The sequence below is a fragment of the Vipera ursinii genome (genome assembly GCF_947247035.1).
Source record: "Vipera ursinii genome assembly, chromosome: 2".
In the NCBI taxonomy this organism is placed as follows: Eukaryota; Metazoa; Chordata; class Lepidosauria; order Squamata; family Viperidae; genus Vipera; species Vipera ursinii.
This window is the reverse complement of record NC_139513.1, coordinates 66,850,445-66,866,350: the sequence shown is the minus strand read 5'-3', so window position 1 is coordinate 66,866,350 and position 15,906 is coordinate 66,850,445. Positions and strand designations below refer to the sequence as shown.

Here is a 15,906-nt window from a genome sequence, read left to right as displayed (position 1 = left end):
ACAACTTACTCTGTGTACGGTGGGCTCTCGTCGTTTGCTTTGCTCTTAACGCCTTTTCACCGAGCGGCAGCTGGAATGTGATCCCCGCCGCTGCTTCCACCGAGGGGTCTCCGTGTACACTTAATCAAAACTTCAAACGGAGTAAACTCAGCTCAGCCACATCGGGCGGGAGAGTTCTCGCTTGAAAACTTGAAAGAGCAGGGACGGACAAGCCTGCCCCCACCCCAAACCCCTTGGGAAAGAAGCAAGCGGCAGTCCGAAGAAAAGATTAAGATACGAATTAAGAAAAGAAGGTATTTTCTGACAAGAGAAATCGCATCCTGGATTTCTGAGCGGAACAGATCTGGCAGGACTCCTCTACTTAATACATGGCAGTGGCATTGCCATGGGAAGGCTTCTGCCTTCCAAGGCACCAAGGCTGGTTGATCTGCCTCTACTACAGCCCTGGATCTACGCAGGATGCCCCCACATACGGGGGTTCTCAAGATACAACATTGCATTGTATTGTATTGGTTTGCCAGCTACTCAGTCTGGCCAATTTGGAATTCCTAGCAAGACTCTAGGTTGCCCGTTTGTTACATTAAACACAGCTTAAACCAAGTATTATTTTTCCCCCAAATGCAATTATGAAAGGGTTTTACATCAGCTTCAGCAGCTACAGGTCTGGGCTTTGTATGGGCTCTCCAGAAATTGTCATGTGCAACAGTAGCCCATTTTAGTGCAAAGAAAGAAAGCCAATAACACTCTTTCTGAAAATACAGAGAAATGGAGTGAGTGTGTGTGTGTAAAAATAAAGGGAACAGAAAATAAGACATCCTACTATTAAATACAGTACATTGTGTTGTTTAAGTGTTCCCTTTATTTTTTTTGAGCAGTTATACATAATATTAACATCGTAATCAGCTTCCAGTTGAGCTCCGGATGGCTCCCATCCCTTCGCACGTTTCGCCGCGACCTGAAGACTTGGTTGTTTGAACAGGCCGGCCTGGACTGAGGGATTGGATTTTAGAGTTTAAATTTTAAAAATGTTAAATTTTAGAATGTATTTATTACTTAGGGCTATTGATTTAATCTTATTTTAATTTTTATACCTTGTGTGTTGTTAGCGTTTTAATTGCCCTGTACACGGCCACGAGTCCTTGGAGAGGAGCGGTATATAAATCTAATAAAAATAAAATAAATAAAAATAATTTTCAGGAAGCCATTGGTAGTGAAAACCTGGGGCCGAGTATATGATATTGCACTGGGTCCCCCAATCCCTTAAATTAGGGTTAAAGGTTGGTAGCTGCTTCTGCCCGAATGTACTTCATTTCCCAAGATTCAGAAGAAAAAAGATCTAAAAAGTGGATGGTAATATACATGAGGCACTGGGGGAAGTCCAAGTAGGGTCCATCGCTCCCCCTCACCAAGATTAGCACTTAAAAAAAACCTATTTCTTACCATATTATTTCTCAGTTCTTCCTGTGGCAGTGCTTGGCACAAATCATTTTCCTCTGCTGATTGATAGGACCAGCCACATTGGTTAGTGTTGTTTTTACAAAGTTCTCATCTTCGGATCTTTGGAATGGGTACCTATAAGTAGCTTTCTTCTCACAGCCGACCTTGATGTAATTCTCCCCCCCCCCCCTCTATTCTTTCCATCCATCAACTCTATGACTTGGTAAAGGAGGATGTCCAGGAAAACTCAAAGTCTCTCGAGGTCATTTTTTAAAGTGATTTGTTATTTGTCTGGAATTAAAGAGAACTAGTCTATCTGCTCATTTTAAGTATTGAACCATGTTAAGCACTGAAAGCTCTTTATGACCAAACCGTGCTGCAAAGAATATATATAAAATAAGACATCCTACTATTAAATACAGTACATTGTGTTGTTTAAGTGTTCCCTTTATTTTTTTGAGCAGTATATTTAAAATGTAATAACCCCATCATCTGATTTTTTTTTAAAAAAATGGCTTTTCAGAAGAGCCTCATTCCTAGGGCTGAGAGAAAGAGACCACCCCAAGATCATCCAGCTCAATTGGCTTTGTGTCTAAGGTGGGACTCACAACCTCCTGATTTCTAGCCCAATGCCTTAACCACCACACTAAACTGGCGCTCAGTGAAGAAATGTACTGGATACTAAATCTAAATGCCTGTTCCCTGTGTTTTAGTCACTTACCTAGGCATAAGACGACCTAAGCACCCTCTTAATCTGCTTATGGTAAAATTTACTCAAGAATGCTTGCTATTCCTTATCACGTACCGTATGTTAGATAAACAAATAATTCCTTGTCATTCTCTCCTGCTTTATAGTCAATACGCCCCTTTCGCCCGCCCCTTTCGCATTCCTTGGAGACTGCCACTGAGCAGAGCAATGGGCTTGTCTCTCCATCTGCGCCACAGCTACCATCCTTGTCATGTCTGGCTTGCTTGCTCGCTCACTCGCGTCCCCTCCCCTGCCTTGCTCCCGTCTCTCCCCCTGGTCCCTGCTTGGCCCCCTGCGTTCAGGAAAGGAGCCAGGGCATGCAGGGGCTAGCCCAGCCAGGAATGGAGCAGGTGTGAGCACACACACACACACACACACACACACTTTTTCTAGGACATTTGCTATGAGCCCATTTACCCAGCCCTGTTGTTCTGCTCCCCTTCCTCTCTGCTTTTGGGAGAACACATTTAGCTCAAATGAAATCACTTTGCTTTCTTGAAGCTGAGCCTGTTGAGGACAATATCGCACAACTGATTGTATGGACTCCAGAAGAATCTTTGGGATGCAATGCTTTTTAAGCCATTGCCGGTCTCTGGAGGAATCAAAGACCATCTGGTCAGACAGAAAGAAAGAATAGTAATGCACCTCTATAAAAATAAGGGAGGCCAAAAGGCCCTGAAGCCTTGCTAGAACTTCCTGACATATTGGTGACATCATTCCATTAATGACAGGCCCAAATCATCCATTCCCCTGGAAGGGGGGGGGGAGAGTGATGGACATCCTTCCAACCTTTATCTCACAAAAAGTGTAAATCCAATTCTTCATAAAATGGCCCAGAGGGTTTCTGGTTTATCACAACAGCGTCATTTACTTTGCTTCGCTGGCAGCAAACATCACCAAGCTGACAAGGAGAAAAATAGCCAAAGGGCAATGAGCATGAAGGAGAGATGGTCCTAAACACCTAAATGCAGAGTGGATGTTGTAGTAGTGGTGTTGGTGGAAATTTCTACCACAATTGTAGTTTGCAATTGTTAGCAAGAGCTTGCTTTGCCTTTACCACATTCATGGTTTCTTAGAAAGTAAATTTATGGTCCTATTCTGCTCACAGTGAATTTGTGTCGGTGGATCTTTGAACCTGTCATGCTCCTACACTGAGCAGTGATTTCCCCACCTTGATGCTTACTAGGTATATTAGACTACATTTCCCCTTTCTCCTAAGTTGGTTAGAGACTAACACCACTGGATGGCCCTATTGTGAGCAACTTAGATATGAGGAATTACTGTAATGTTTGCATGTTCAGAGGGCATCTGCTTTGCAGTTAGCTACAATTCAAATCACATTTTCAGGAAGCAAAGGTACACAGAAGACCTAAGTTGTTATCAAATAAGAAGGAACCAAACAAGTACAGCAGGACACACGTGGGCCCAGCACATTTGCCTGGTATGTCCTGCTTGAACTGGGAGTCTAGCACAAGCAAGTGGAACAGATTTCAATCCAAATATTGGCTGAGCAATCAAACAATTGCAAGTAATGCTCCACAAAGAAAAATCACAACGTTTTCAAAGAGTGGAGAAATCAAAGGGAGTATGTTTAAAAAAAAGAAGAAGAAGAAGAGGAAGAGACTCAAAGATGCCTGCCTAAACTTCAGCGGAATTTTTTCCTCCTAAAACATTAAAGAAAAAAAAACTAGAAGTGTTAGAAAAGTAGATGCAGCTCTGTGTATATATGCAAACGCACCCTTTTAAAACGGGCAGGGTTTTTTTTAATGATACACTTGCTGTATTTTTAAGAGGTGTGTGCATAGTAAATTTGTCATTGGTGCCAACAGTAATATTTCCTTCTGTGCAATCATGAAATTGGCTTGGAAGCCCTGTATCCTATGACATCTGGTTAGCACTGTATGCATACACGCTTTCCGGTCCGATTATCCTTTCAGTTCCCAGTGCAGATGGCTTGTCTGTCACAGCCACAGCAAGTGGCAGGCCGACATCTGGAGGCTGGCAAATATCGCCGCCAACCGGAAAGCCCTTCATTTCACCAGACAGCTTTCCCTGCTTCTCAGCTGTTCGGAGTCGTGAAAGATAATTCAGCTCGGCTGGGATTTTGGCTGATTACAAAGGCTTAAAATCTAAAGGCATCTCTTTGACTTCTGTTGCGCTAAAGGAGAATCTCCCTGAGCTGTTGGGATTTGCGGTTTCCTGAAGCCTATACAACCCGGGTCCCACCGGCTGTGACTCATTTCACAACCCAGCAATGCTGGAACAGTAGCTATTTGTCCCCACACTCCTGTCCCTGAGTACCCAACTGCCCTCCTTTCTCAGCAACAGAAAAGAGGCTCCAGGGAAAGACTTGTGGGGCTGGGTGGGTGGGTGGGTGGGAGGGAAGGAATGCAGACACAAGCACAACTGGAGCAATCGTGGGCAGCCAGAGGGCCTTGAAGGGCTGAGGATGAGTTTCTTCAAATGACTTGGTTGGGGGGGGGGGGAAGAGAGAGAGAACAGCTGCAATTTCTTTCCAGAAAGCAGCAGAAAATTGGACCTGCCATTTAAACCTTCAGAGCAGACTTGACCAACTTGGTCCCTCTCTTCTCTCTCCAAAGTCAGCATCCAGATTTCCAAACCAGTTGGGCTGTTCAAACATTTACTTTTACACAGAGATGGTCCTGAAAAACAGCCTAGCCTAGGCTTGAAAAGGAGAACAATTAAACTCAAGAGTGTCCCCCCACTTCTCTTTTAAGAGAGAAGAGAGCATGTAGATGAGAGATATGAATATTTCAGTTTCAGGATCCTGTATTATAACATATAAGTGCCAGTAGCCCTTCTGGTGTCCTGTTTCCTACCTGACCTACTCTGAAGGTTTAAGGTAAAGGTAAAGGTTCCCACACACATGCGTGCTAGTCGTTTCCGACTCTAGGGGCCGGTGCTCATCTCCATTTCAAAGCCTAAGAGCCAGCGCTTGTCCGAGGACGTCTCCGTGATCATGTGGCTGGCATAACTGGATGCCAGAGACGCACAGAACGCTGTTACCTTCCCACCATAGTGGTCTCTATTTTTCTACTTCTACTGAAGGGTTAACACAAGTTAATTTCAGAGCCCTGAGCACCTATTACCTATTAGGATGAGCAGATTACACCTAGAAGCAGGGCATGCAAGGTGTTAAATGTTTCTCGTGAATCTTCCTGAGTATGTAGCCAAGAGATACGAATATTTCACCTTTAGGGTAGAGCTCTTCCAGAGCTGTTTCCTATAGAACACACACACACACATCCTTGGGGCATGGAGCATGTTTTCAGATTCTCTCTCTATTTTTCCAGCAGCAGATTCCCCAAACTTCAGTTAAGCCAACCTTCCTGAACCCATCAGACAATATCAACTTATATGACTCACTTTATTAGAAAACCAGCCACCCCAACAAATATTCCTCAGACAAAAGGAGGAAAGAAATGTCCATTTCTGAACAGTGGCGTAGCGTGGGTTGTCAGCACCCGGGGCAAGGCAAGTAATTTGCGCCCCCTAACCCGTGGATTTTAACACTCGAGTCTCTTCCACTAGATTAGTTAAAGAAACCCTTACCCCCTAAGCACATGTATTGTTTGTTATGAAAATACTGATGTAATTAAAGTAAAATGCATCTAATGCGCCCCTCCAGATGTTGCGCCCGGCCCCCCCTGCACCCCCCCACGCTACACCACTGGCTTAAAGGAATGCCAGGGACTATTGCTCCCTTTGTCGTGTGTTCATCAAAACCCTAAATAAAAAAAAATGGCGTGTGATGCACGCCTCCCTGAATAAAGGTGGGTTGGGGCGAATGAATCTCTGCCCCCCCCGCTTCCGTTTGGATTGGTGCTTTGAGAGGGCTGCCTTCGGGTCAGCGATTTTCAGAGTTCAGCCGCAAATACTCAAGGCTTTTGATGTGCGCAAAGTAGCTTCAGATTCCCTGGGGAAAAAGAAGCAAGCGGGGTGGGGTGGGGTGGGGTGGAGGGAAATAAAAAAAAGGCGAGTAACTCGTCCCTCGAAAACTTAACCCGCCGTTCCTTTTCCCCCGCCATGGCAGCCGCAGGTGCAGCGGGGATTAACCACGGCGCGGAGCCATGTGGACACTGCGGCGTCCCGCTCCGCCCCTCCCGCGAGTGGGTGGCTGATCTTCCGCGAGGCTCGTAAGCCGAGCCTTTGCCGCCTGCCTCCATCCCCAGCTTGGCTTCGTGCGCGATTGCGGAGACGAAGCGGCAGAGCCCACTCGGGCCTTCCGAAGCGCCGCTGAGCGGGCCCTCCTTGGCGCCTTTGTGTTTTGTTTTTTTTTGGCCCAGGGTGCAAATCCGGCACGGAAAGGGTGGCAGCGGCACTGCTCTTCTCTTTGCCCCGTCCCAACGCGCCTTGGCCTGATCCCAACGGGGCGTCGGCAGACGGAGAGGTGCCGGTGCCGGCGGCGGGATCGGACGCGTTGCCGGGCTTGACCGGCTGCCGTCCCCCCACTACCACCGACCCTCGGCGAAGCGGAATCGTCCCCCTCCGGCGAGCTTAATGGGCGCCCCCCCAGATGTTGCGCCCGGTGCGGCCGGCCCCCCCCTGCACTCCCCACACTACGCCACTGTTTCTGAACCTTATTCATTTTGTTTTGACATTCTCACAGGAATGATCAGGGCTTTTTTTCTCATAGAACACTCAGAATGGAGTTCCGGCACCTTTTTTGGATGGAACCTTGTAGGGTAGGCAAGGCCGGTTGTATGACATGTGTGAGTTCTGGCACCTTTTTCTTTTATAAAAAAAGCACTTGGAATGATAATTTCTGTAAAACAGTTAAGATTCTGTTTCTGCTGTCTGGCATTCAGATACCGGTATTACTGTGCAGGTATATGCTTGCTTAATATGGACAAAACTATTTAACACTCCTTAATTGCATAATGGAAGACTTCGAAAGCATTCAATTTCTCAACCTTTCAAAGAAAGATTATGCAGAGGTGGGAGGACAATCTCCTGACTAAATCCATAAGCTCAAGCAATTGCAGCAGTCTTTTTTCGCTGAGTTCCAATTTTATAGAATTGCAATGTTTTTTTCCTCTTTTTAATATATCGACTTTGCTTTATTGGGATGCTTTATTTTACTATAATCACCAGCTTTTACCAATCTAGCTCTTCCTGATTTGTTTTTTTTTTTTTGCCCCGGGAGCCTGTTCAAAGGGAACATAACATATTTTAAGTAAATGCAAATCAAATAAGAGTAAAATAAACCTCAATTATTTTCCCACTATCAGCAGGAGACAATCTGATGCCCTCCAGATGTTTTAGAGCAACTTTCATTAGACTCTGCTAGCCTGGTTAATGATAAGGAATTGTGAGAATTCCAGCATAACTAGACGTGACCTTCACTTCATTTTCAAAGATACTAAGGAAAAGACTCAGCCTGGTAAAATAACAGCAAACAGCTGGTTCCAAGTCCATAAAGCCAACATAAAAACTAAACTCCTCCAGTATTTGCATGCTGTGGACAATCAGAGTCGTTAGATCACTGTTTTTCAACTTTTGGAACTTTAACAGGGGTGGATTTCAACTCCCAGATGCTGACTGGGGAATTATGGGAGTTGAAGTCCACCTGTCTTAAAATTTGCCAGGGAATATGCAGAAGATATTTAAGCAAAGGATAAAGTTTTGTCCGCTATTGTTTTTATTGGGCATAATTACGGATACTACTGTTGTGAACACTAAGTTGATGTTGAACTTAATTACGGCAGCAAGACTTTTAGTAGGTCAATATTGGAAGAAGGAGGAACTGCCGACTATAGAAGAATGGACTTTAAAAGTTTCTGACCTGGCGGAAATGGCAAAGATATCAGCTTATTTGAAAGACCATTCGCAACAACGTTATATTATGGAGTGGAAAAAGTGGATTGATTACATCCAGAACAAATATGGGACCAAAAAGTTTCATTTAGCATTTGTATACGTTTTGATGTGATATTAGTATTGCTTGTAGTCATTTTATACGAGCTAGAGTGCGATAGACTTAATAGCTTATTGTTGTTAGCATATGGTTGTTTATGATTGTTTTTACTTTTATACCTTGTATTTAGCTCTGGGAAGTCGGGGAGGGGGAGGGGGAAGGGGAGTGTGGAGGGTTAGGGAGGGCTAGGAAGGGTTGGGGAGGGGGTGGGGGGGAGGGATTATTAAAGATAAAATGTATTGAAAAACTTTTCAATAAAAAAAAATTTGCCAGGTTGAGAAACACCACTTTAGATGCTGGGAAATGGCAAGACCATGGGTTTCCAGTGTCTTCAGTCCCCATCCTAACAGTAAGAGTCATAATCAACAAGTTTCACCCTCCACCATAAACCAAGCCAAGCTCACCCACTTCCCCCCCCTCTTTTTCTTCTTCTTCTTATTCAGTAAAGTCAGCCAATAATTCTAACAACAATTACCAGGGAGTCAGATTGACTAAATTCAGAATAATTTATTTTTAGGAAAACAGGTTTAGAACTTGCCTTTCCAGTTACAGATTGATGGGGTGATGGCCTGGGAGTGGGGACATCAGCCAGATTTGCCACAAGTTTTCATAAAGACAAAATCAGATTTTGCAAATATAAATGTTGCCTTCGCATCCCTGTCTCTCTCTTACACACACTCTCCCTTTGTCCCTAATTCTTGACATTGCTATTAAGAATAGGTTATTTTATGAAACCATTTTATTCAAGAAGGCAGGTTCTGTATAACAAATTTTGTATTTAGTTCTAAATTTTAGCAAACGTGCCTGCATCATAGTCTGGGGATTAAAAGATTGTGTTTATAGGATACAACTATGTTCTTTTTTCTTTTAAAATCATTTTTTTAAAATCATTTCTTTTAAAATCTTTTTTAAAACTGGACATTTCCCATGGGGCACATCAGTCTCTTCTGAACTGCTTTGGCATCTTGAATTGTCCTGCGTGATACTTTGATATACATGGAAGTAATTCACAAAAGGTTGTCAGTGAATTCCTAACATGTGAAATACTCCTCAAAGAAATGGAGAGATAGCACACAGCAGCTAGATTTCAGATCAAATTAATTTATGTCTGGTTATCCTTGCATTCATTCAGTGTTGATTTCTACTATACTATACTATACTACTATACTATACTATACTTATAGTAAACTAGTTTAATTTCAACTGCAATCTTTGTTAATGCAGATGTGTAGAGATTCTTCACCATACCAACAGCTACAGATGTGTAGAGATTCTTCACCATACCAACAGCTATGGCGGTATAAGATGGGCAGCATAAGGAGAGAGAGAGGGAGGGAAAAGTAATAGGTAAATTTTTCATTCTTTCACATTTATTTTCCACCCATCTGGTGATTCAAAGTGACTCTGAGCAGCCTGTCTGTTAATTTACCTAGTTGGCTTCAACATCAGATGTTTAACTAATTTCATAGAATTGCATAGAGATTTTTTCCCCAGCAAAAATCCATAAAGTTGTTTATGTGAATCCCAACATCTGTCATTCAGGTTGAAAATTCTTTGTGGCTTGAGGAAAGTCAGCTTTGGAAAAAAAATGTTGCTTCATTACTCATTAAAAGAACAGTTACAGCAATCTGAGGTTTTTCTCCTTAAGCCATTATACAAATTGTAATATCCAGAATTTAAGCCTGTTCTTATTCAGATTAAAGTTGCTTACATTGACTTGACTTAGGAAAACCATTAAAGTATGATGTTATTTTTAAAAATGCCTGTGAATTTTTGAACTGTGATACTGAAGATTACTTTAAGACTCAACCTGAAAATCTGTATTTAAAAAAACCCAATAGATTTGCCCTAGGCATGAAGAAAATGTGTAAGTACTTTTGTGCAACAGGGATGGAAGTGGGGGTGGTGGAAGATGAAAAGGAACATGTCTTCTTTCCAGACTGGCATTTAACCATGGGACACACGTTTTCTCCTTTAAACCAACAGCACTCAGTCAAATCTAAAATGATATAAATCTATGACATTTTGCACCAGTTACCAGAGAGGTAAATTACAGGAGGTATAATCAACCCAGTACCTATTGGTCACTGCAGGTTGGAGCCAAGTATGCCCTCTCTTCCTGCTCTTAGGCAAGCCTCTCCAAACATTGTGTCTTGGAAAGTAGAAGAGCCAAGTTCTTGAAAAGTGGGTGTATCCTTCAGTGTGCTACTTCCTGAAGCCCATTACCCAGTGGCCTCTGCACTGAGGAGGTAAATTAGGAAAGTCAGTTCTCCTGCTTTATGTGAGACTGTCCCAGCCTTCTACTCTGTAGGTTGGGAAGAATTGCCTTGGGACAGGTGTTTCAATCTACATGGGGGCACTGACAATGTTACATAATTAGGAAATGAAACATCTACAGGCAAACAACTACACTTGGAGAGCACCAAGGACTTAACAATTCAATCCTGAACCCTCCTGCCAAACTCCATTCCTGTGTGGAAGTACATTGAATAGGTTTACCTATCTGACAAAATCATCCACCAGTCACAGTTCTTCTGTGATTGGTGAATAGTTTCCCCTCTGATTATGATATTCAGAAAGGGGAAGGCAGCAAGACTTGAGTTTAGCCAGTGGCTTTGTTAGCACACCCTGTATCTGAAAATCAGAACCAACACCAGAAGGGGTACAATAGAGCAATGGGGGGAAAAAGTCATGGTACATGGTGACACTTGCAAGTTTGTGATGTTGCAAGTTTGACACCCCTGCAATAGAGGGACCAGTCAATGATATGTCTATATAGCTTTCTGCCACTTCAGAGATGGATGGATATTACTTTAATGAGTGATTGCGGGGGTGTCAAGCTCTCTGCCATTCTTCAAGGGGAAAGTAGATAAAGTTGGAAATAGGTGTGAATTTCCCCTAAAACAGAAGTATTTCTCCCAGACTATATCTAGAATTTATTTCTTTTTAAAAAAATCTGGACAAGTTACTTAAGAGCTTGGTGAACTGTCAAGAACAACAGGGCTCTTAGTTAGGCTGGAAAGTTGAAAAGCATCTTGGAAGAAGCCTATGGTAAAACATTTCTGAACTCTCATCAGGAAACATGTTGGTATCCATATAGATCCCAGAAACAGATTCCCCTTAGGGTGCTTCACCTTTACCTTACTAACAGGTACAAAAACAGAAGTAAGGCAATCCAGCTGAGCCTGCTTTTACCATTGCACTTCTGAACTAGCTTTACCTTTTGACATCTGCATGATCGCATGCATTTCAAAAACGGATGAGCAGCTGCGGTGATATAAACTTGAGGCAATCATTCTGCAGCTGCTCTTAGCTCTGGAAGAGGCTGGAAGAGAAAGGTCAACCTTTTCAAATCTCAAGGACCTGGAAAATTGTGATTCAGTTGATCTTGCAGAAAAAAAAATATGGTCAAGGTGCTCCCTGTTAATTCCAGGCTGATTCAAGCTTTACTTGAAACAATATACTGGGTTTTATAATAACACAGCTTAGCATGCTATATGAACACAATCAATGTCACCATCCAAAAAAATGGACCAATTCCTGGAAGTTTGAGCTTAAGCTAGCGATCTTTGTAGCAGGCCTCTTTAGAAGTCTCACCTTTTAATCCAGAATCCCTTTCAACCCTTTATACATAGCCTAGCTGTATTAAACAGTGATTCTAGGGAAGATCATTCTGTCTAAAGCAGGGGTGTCAAACTCACAACGTCACGTGATGTGTCGCGACGTATCGTGACTTTTTTTTGCCATTGCCGGCAATGGGATGGGCACGGTTTTGCTATAATGCATCCGGCCCACAGGCCGGCAGTTTGACACCCTGGTCTAGAGCTACCATCAGTTTTAGTAGACAGTGCTGAACCAAACGGATCTATTCAGTCCAAGATACACTCACAACTACTGCCACCCTTCACAAAGTATAACAAAATAATAGTGAAGAGGACACAGAGTTGCAAAAGAACAGTCCACAGACCCCCAGAATAGAATTTAAACAACCAGTAAAACTAAGTGGCCACTTTTCAAAGTGACAGTCTGTTGTCTGCTTATGCTGACAACAAAAGTTGGATCCCTACAGGCAGAATTCAGAAGACATATTCATCTACAACAGGAGCTCCCGCCCCTGTCGTCACATCTTGCTTTAGGAATCAAGATGTGATTACAAAGGGAAGGAGCTCCTGTTGTCTGAACAAGTCAAGCACATGCTGGAATCCACAACAAACATTCCCAGTCCATCACTTTCAGACCAAACCCCTTGCACTCATAGCAATAGCACTCTGAAGTTAGCTGAAACAAACTGCTAGTCATATTTGATGAGACTTTGTTACCTAATGTTGCATGCAGATAAGTTTGAGTAACATATTATTAAAGCAAAATGACAAAGTTAATCAATGACCTGTCAATCATTTCCATTCCAAATCCAATAACAAAGCCAACACATATTTCAGAGTGGTGCTAAGGTGGCAGCTGCTTCTGGGAATAAATGCTGGATTAGGGCAACAGCAGTGAAGTGGGTAGACAGAGTTGTGTGGGGTACACAGTTCCCTTCAGTCTCCAAGCTAAACAATTGTTTATTAAACATCTGCCCAATCTTTCTGCTAATTGTGAGGATGCAATCCCATCACTTGTGTGGAAATAACACTGAGCCACCAGAGGAGGAAACCACAGCTGCTACCTTGTCCCCCACTACAAGGAATCAACTGCCTTGACACATCTGGAGAAAGAACTGCTCAGCTGATGACTCTCAGAGCACATCAAAAAGCAAGTTGCACTCAATTCCTTCAGCTTTACAAACCATTTTGAGGTTCGTACCACAATAAACATTCTGTGACTAGATCAACATACCCAATGCCTGAGCTTTACCAAAAGGTAAGTAATATTGAACTAGTTTCCCTTCTCTGTCTGACTATTCACTTATTGCATGATACTTTTCCAACAGACGTTTGCAGTGTTTTAACAATGGACTCCTGAACAAGGACAGGGTTTAAACACAGGACAAAAAAAATTATCTAAGGACATTATACTTCACAACACCATTGTGACCAATTGTTTTAGCAAACAAGGACATATTATAAATATCTGGTAATTACCAGTGTATTTCAGTGGGGATATGTGTCATCCACACAGAATCATCGTTTAATTTAAAAACAAATAAACTTATGATCTAATAGACCAGGTACTGTATTGCAGAACAGTTTCAGGACAGCTTTCTCAAACCAGATGTCCTCCACATGCTGTTGCAGTAATTGTCACCATTCCCAACCAAAACATTCCTTTTCAAGTTGGGTGTGAATCATGCATGTTGTAAGCCAAGAGACCTGATTGGGATGGCTTAAGCAAGAGGAAAACCACCACCAAGAACTGCAGGAAAGGGAACCCTTGACCTTCAGGAGACATGAGGCGAAACACTGTCCACAGAATGTGAGATGATTAGCTAAAGGTAACTAGGTGGAAGGCTGTCTCTTAGTTTTTCATGCCACAAATCTACCAGCTCCTTTTGGAAATGTGCACCAAGAGCCTTGGTGGAGCAGTGGGCTAATGCCTCCTTAAGTAACACCAGCTGCCTGCAATTAGTGCAGGTTCGAGTCCCACCAGGCTCAAGGTTGACTCAGCCTTCCATCCTTCCGAGGTAGGTAAAATTGAGGACCCAAATTGTTGGGGGCAATAAGCTGACTTTGTAATAATGCTGCTTGGGGCCCCCCGAAAGCCCTAATAAGCAGGCATATACATAGAATGAAGGCTATTGCTAAGCACATTGATTTGTCCTTCTTAGATTGTAAGCCGCCCTGAGTCTTCGGAGAAGGGCAGGATATAAATGGGATTAAAACAAAAAACGGCATTCCCTTTTTACTTCCTGGCCTTTGCAGTGGTGCCTCAACTCTGGTCTCACTGGGCAAACTTTCATATTTCCCTCTGACTCTCCTGCACTTAAATGTCTTTTCACAAGAACTTCAGGGAAGATGAAGAAGCTGGACTATTACACACCCTGGACTTGGAGAAGTTCAAGACTGGAGAGCCCTCAAAAGGCGAGGAGGAGGCTTAGTAACAGCAGCTGATTAAACTCAAGGAGGCTGGGGCTATTCACTGCAGCACCCACTCTTTTCTTTTCTTTCAAATATCACCAGGGATTGTCCAAGCCCACATCCAAATGTTCACCTTACACCTATTTTTAATCTTGCAGGATCCAATCTCGGTGAGTCACCAGTTTTAATCTTGCCCTACCTGGATAAGATGCTTATTCTGCTAAGCCTCAGAAGCAACAGAAACAACCCCACCATCATGTCACTGAGGCAAAGTTGGTTCCACAACTACACAGGCTCAGGGATGGCATTGGAAAAGCTGGCAGAGGGTTTGGGTGGATGGGATCAGGAACCACAGCAGCAGACCAAAGCTCTCGGGAAGGGTGGGGAGGGAGAAACAAGAGTTGGGTGAAACAAAGACCTGACGCCAACCCAATAATACAACCACACGCTCAAACCTAGAAAGAAAGGGAAGGGGAGGATGTGCATTAGAGCAAAAAAGAGAGTGGTGGGTGGGGGGGTGGGGAGACCTTCGGAAGAAACCAACTGGGAAGCCGGCTCCATGTTCTTTAGGAGGATGCGGTGGCACGGTTTCCTCTACTTGGTGCCCACTAGATGAATTGGCCAAGGCAAGGGCAACGATGGGAACTGTAGTCCGACATAGGCGTGGATAGCCTTCCTGGGCAAAAAAAAAAACAAAAAAAAAAACAAAACAAAAACCTAGCATCACAAAAGCGAGCCTGTGTAAAACAGTCGGCTGCGCGCCGAAGCCCACTGCAAACAGATCCAGGATAAACGAGCGCACGGTGGAGAAATTCCCGCTAACAAAGAAGTCATTGACCAGTTCGGAGGAGTAAAAAAGGGGCTGATCAGCCGGAACGAGAGATTTCCCGACCCAACCAAAAGGAGGCGGAGGAGGAGGAGGAGGAGGAAGAGGAGAAGACGCCGTCCCGCGCGCCCGCCGGGAAGCCGCGTTACCTTTGCCGCCCCTTCATCCCTCCTAATTCCGTCCTGCCGCTCGCACCACGCGCTGCTTGCCAAAGGGCAGCCCCGGCGCGCCGAGGCCGCTTACCTTCGGCCACCCCTTCACCTGGTGGCCACGCCCTGCCCTTGCAGGCCACGCCCCCGTCGCCCCGACCCACCTGGCTCCGACGCCTCCCTAAAGCAGCGTTTCCCAACCTTAGGAACTTGAAGATGCGTGGACTTCAACTCCCAGAATTCCCCAGCCAGCTATGCTGGCTGGGGAATTCTGGGAGTTGAAGTCCACGCATCTTCAAGTTCCTAAGGTTGGGAAACGCTGGCTGGGGAATTCTGGGAGTTGAAGTCCACGCATCTTCAAGTTCCTAAGGTTGGGAAACGCTGCCCTAAACGACGCCCTCGCTGATTCAGACGCCCTCTGACTTAGCCAGGAAAAGAGGCATCGGGGTGCAGATAACGCTTCGGCCGGCCTCGCCCGGTGTAGCTCCGGAGAGCTTTCAGAGCTCCCCAAGCAGACGTGGGGGGGGGACCCCGTTACTTGCCAAGGGTTGTCCGGTTTACCGTTTCCTGCCTGCATCCCTCAGTGTCAGAAGTCAGGTTGGAGGGAAGTGTTACGAAGTTCAGCAATCTAGACCAGCGTTTCCCAACCTTAGGAACTTGAAGATGCGTGGACTTCAACTCCCAGAATTCCCCAGCCAGCTATGCTGGCTGGGGAATTCTGGGAGTTGAAGTCCACGCATCTTCAAGTTCCTAAGGTTGGGAAACGCTGATCTAGACGTTGGGTAAATATACGA

The 15,906-nt window shown here is 44.3% G+C and overlaps 1 protein-coding gene across 1 annotated transcript in view; it reads right to left on the bottom strand.

Moving 5' to 3' along the window:
* LOC310633385 (hyaluronidase-4-like) overlaps window positions 1-15,689 on the bottom strand; it is a gene marked incomplete at its 5' end in the record, with an annotated part of 49,673 nt that extends 33,984 nt beyond the window's left edge. The window contains 2 exons of the mRNA XM_083351092.1: window positions 15,113-15,293; window positions 15,536-15,689. Of these exons, the coding sequence (XP_083207218.1) occupies window positions 15,113-15,293; window positions 15,536-15,689 (335 nt within the window). The remainder of the gene's footprint in view (window positions 1-15,112; window positions 15,294-15,535) is intronic.
* Window positions 15,690-15,906: the final 217 nt, after the last annotated feature.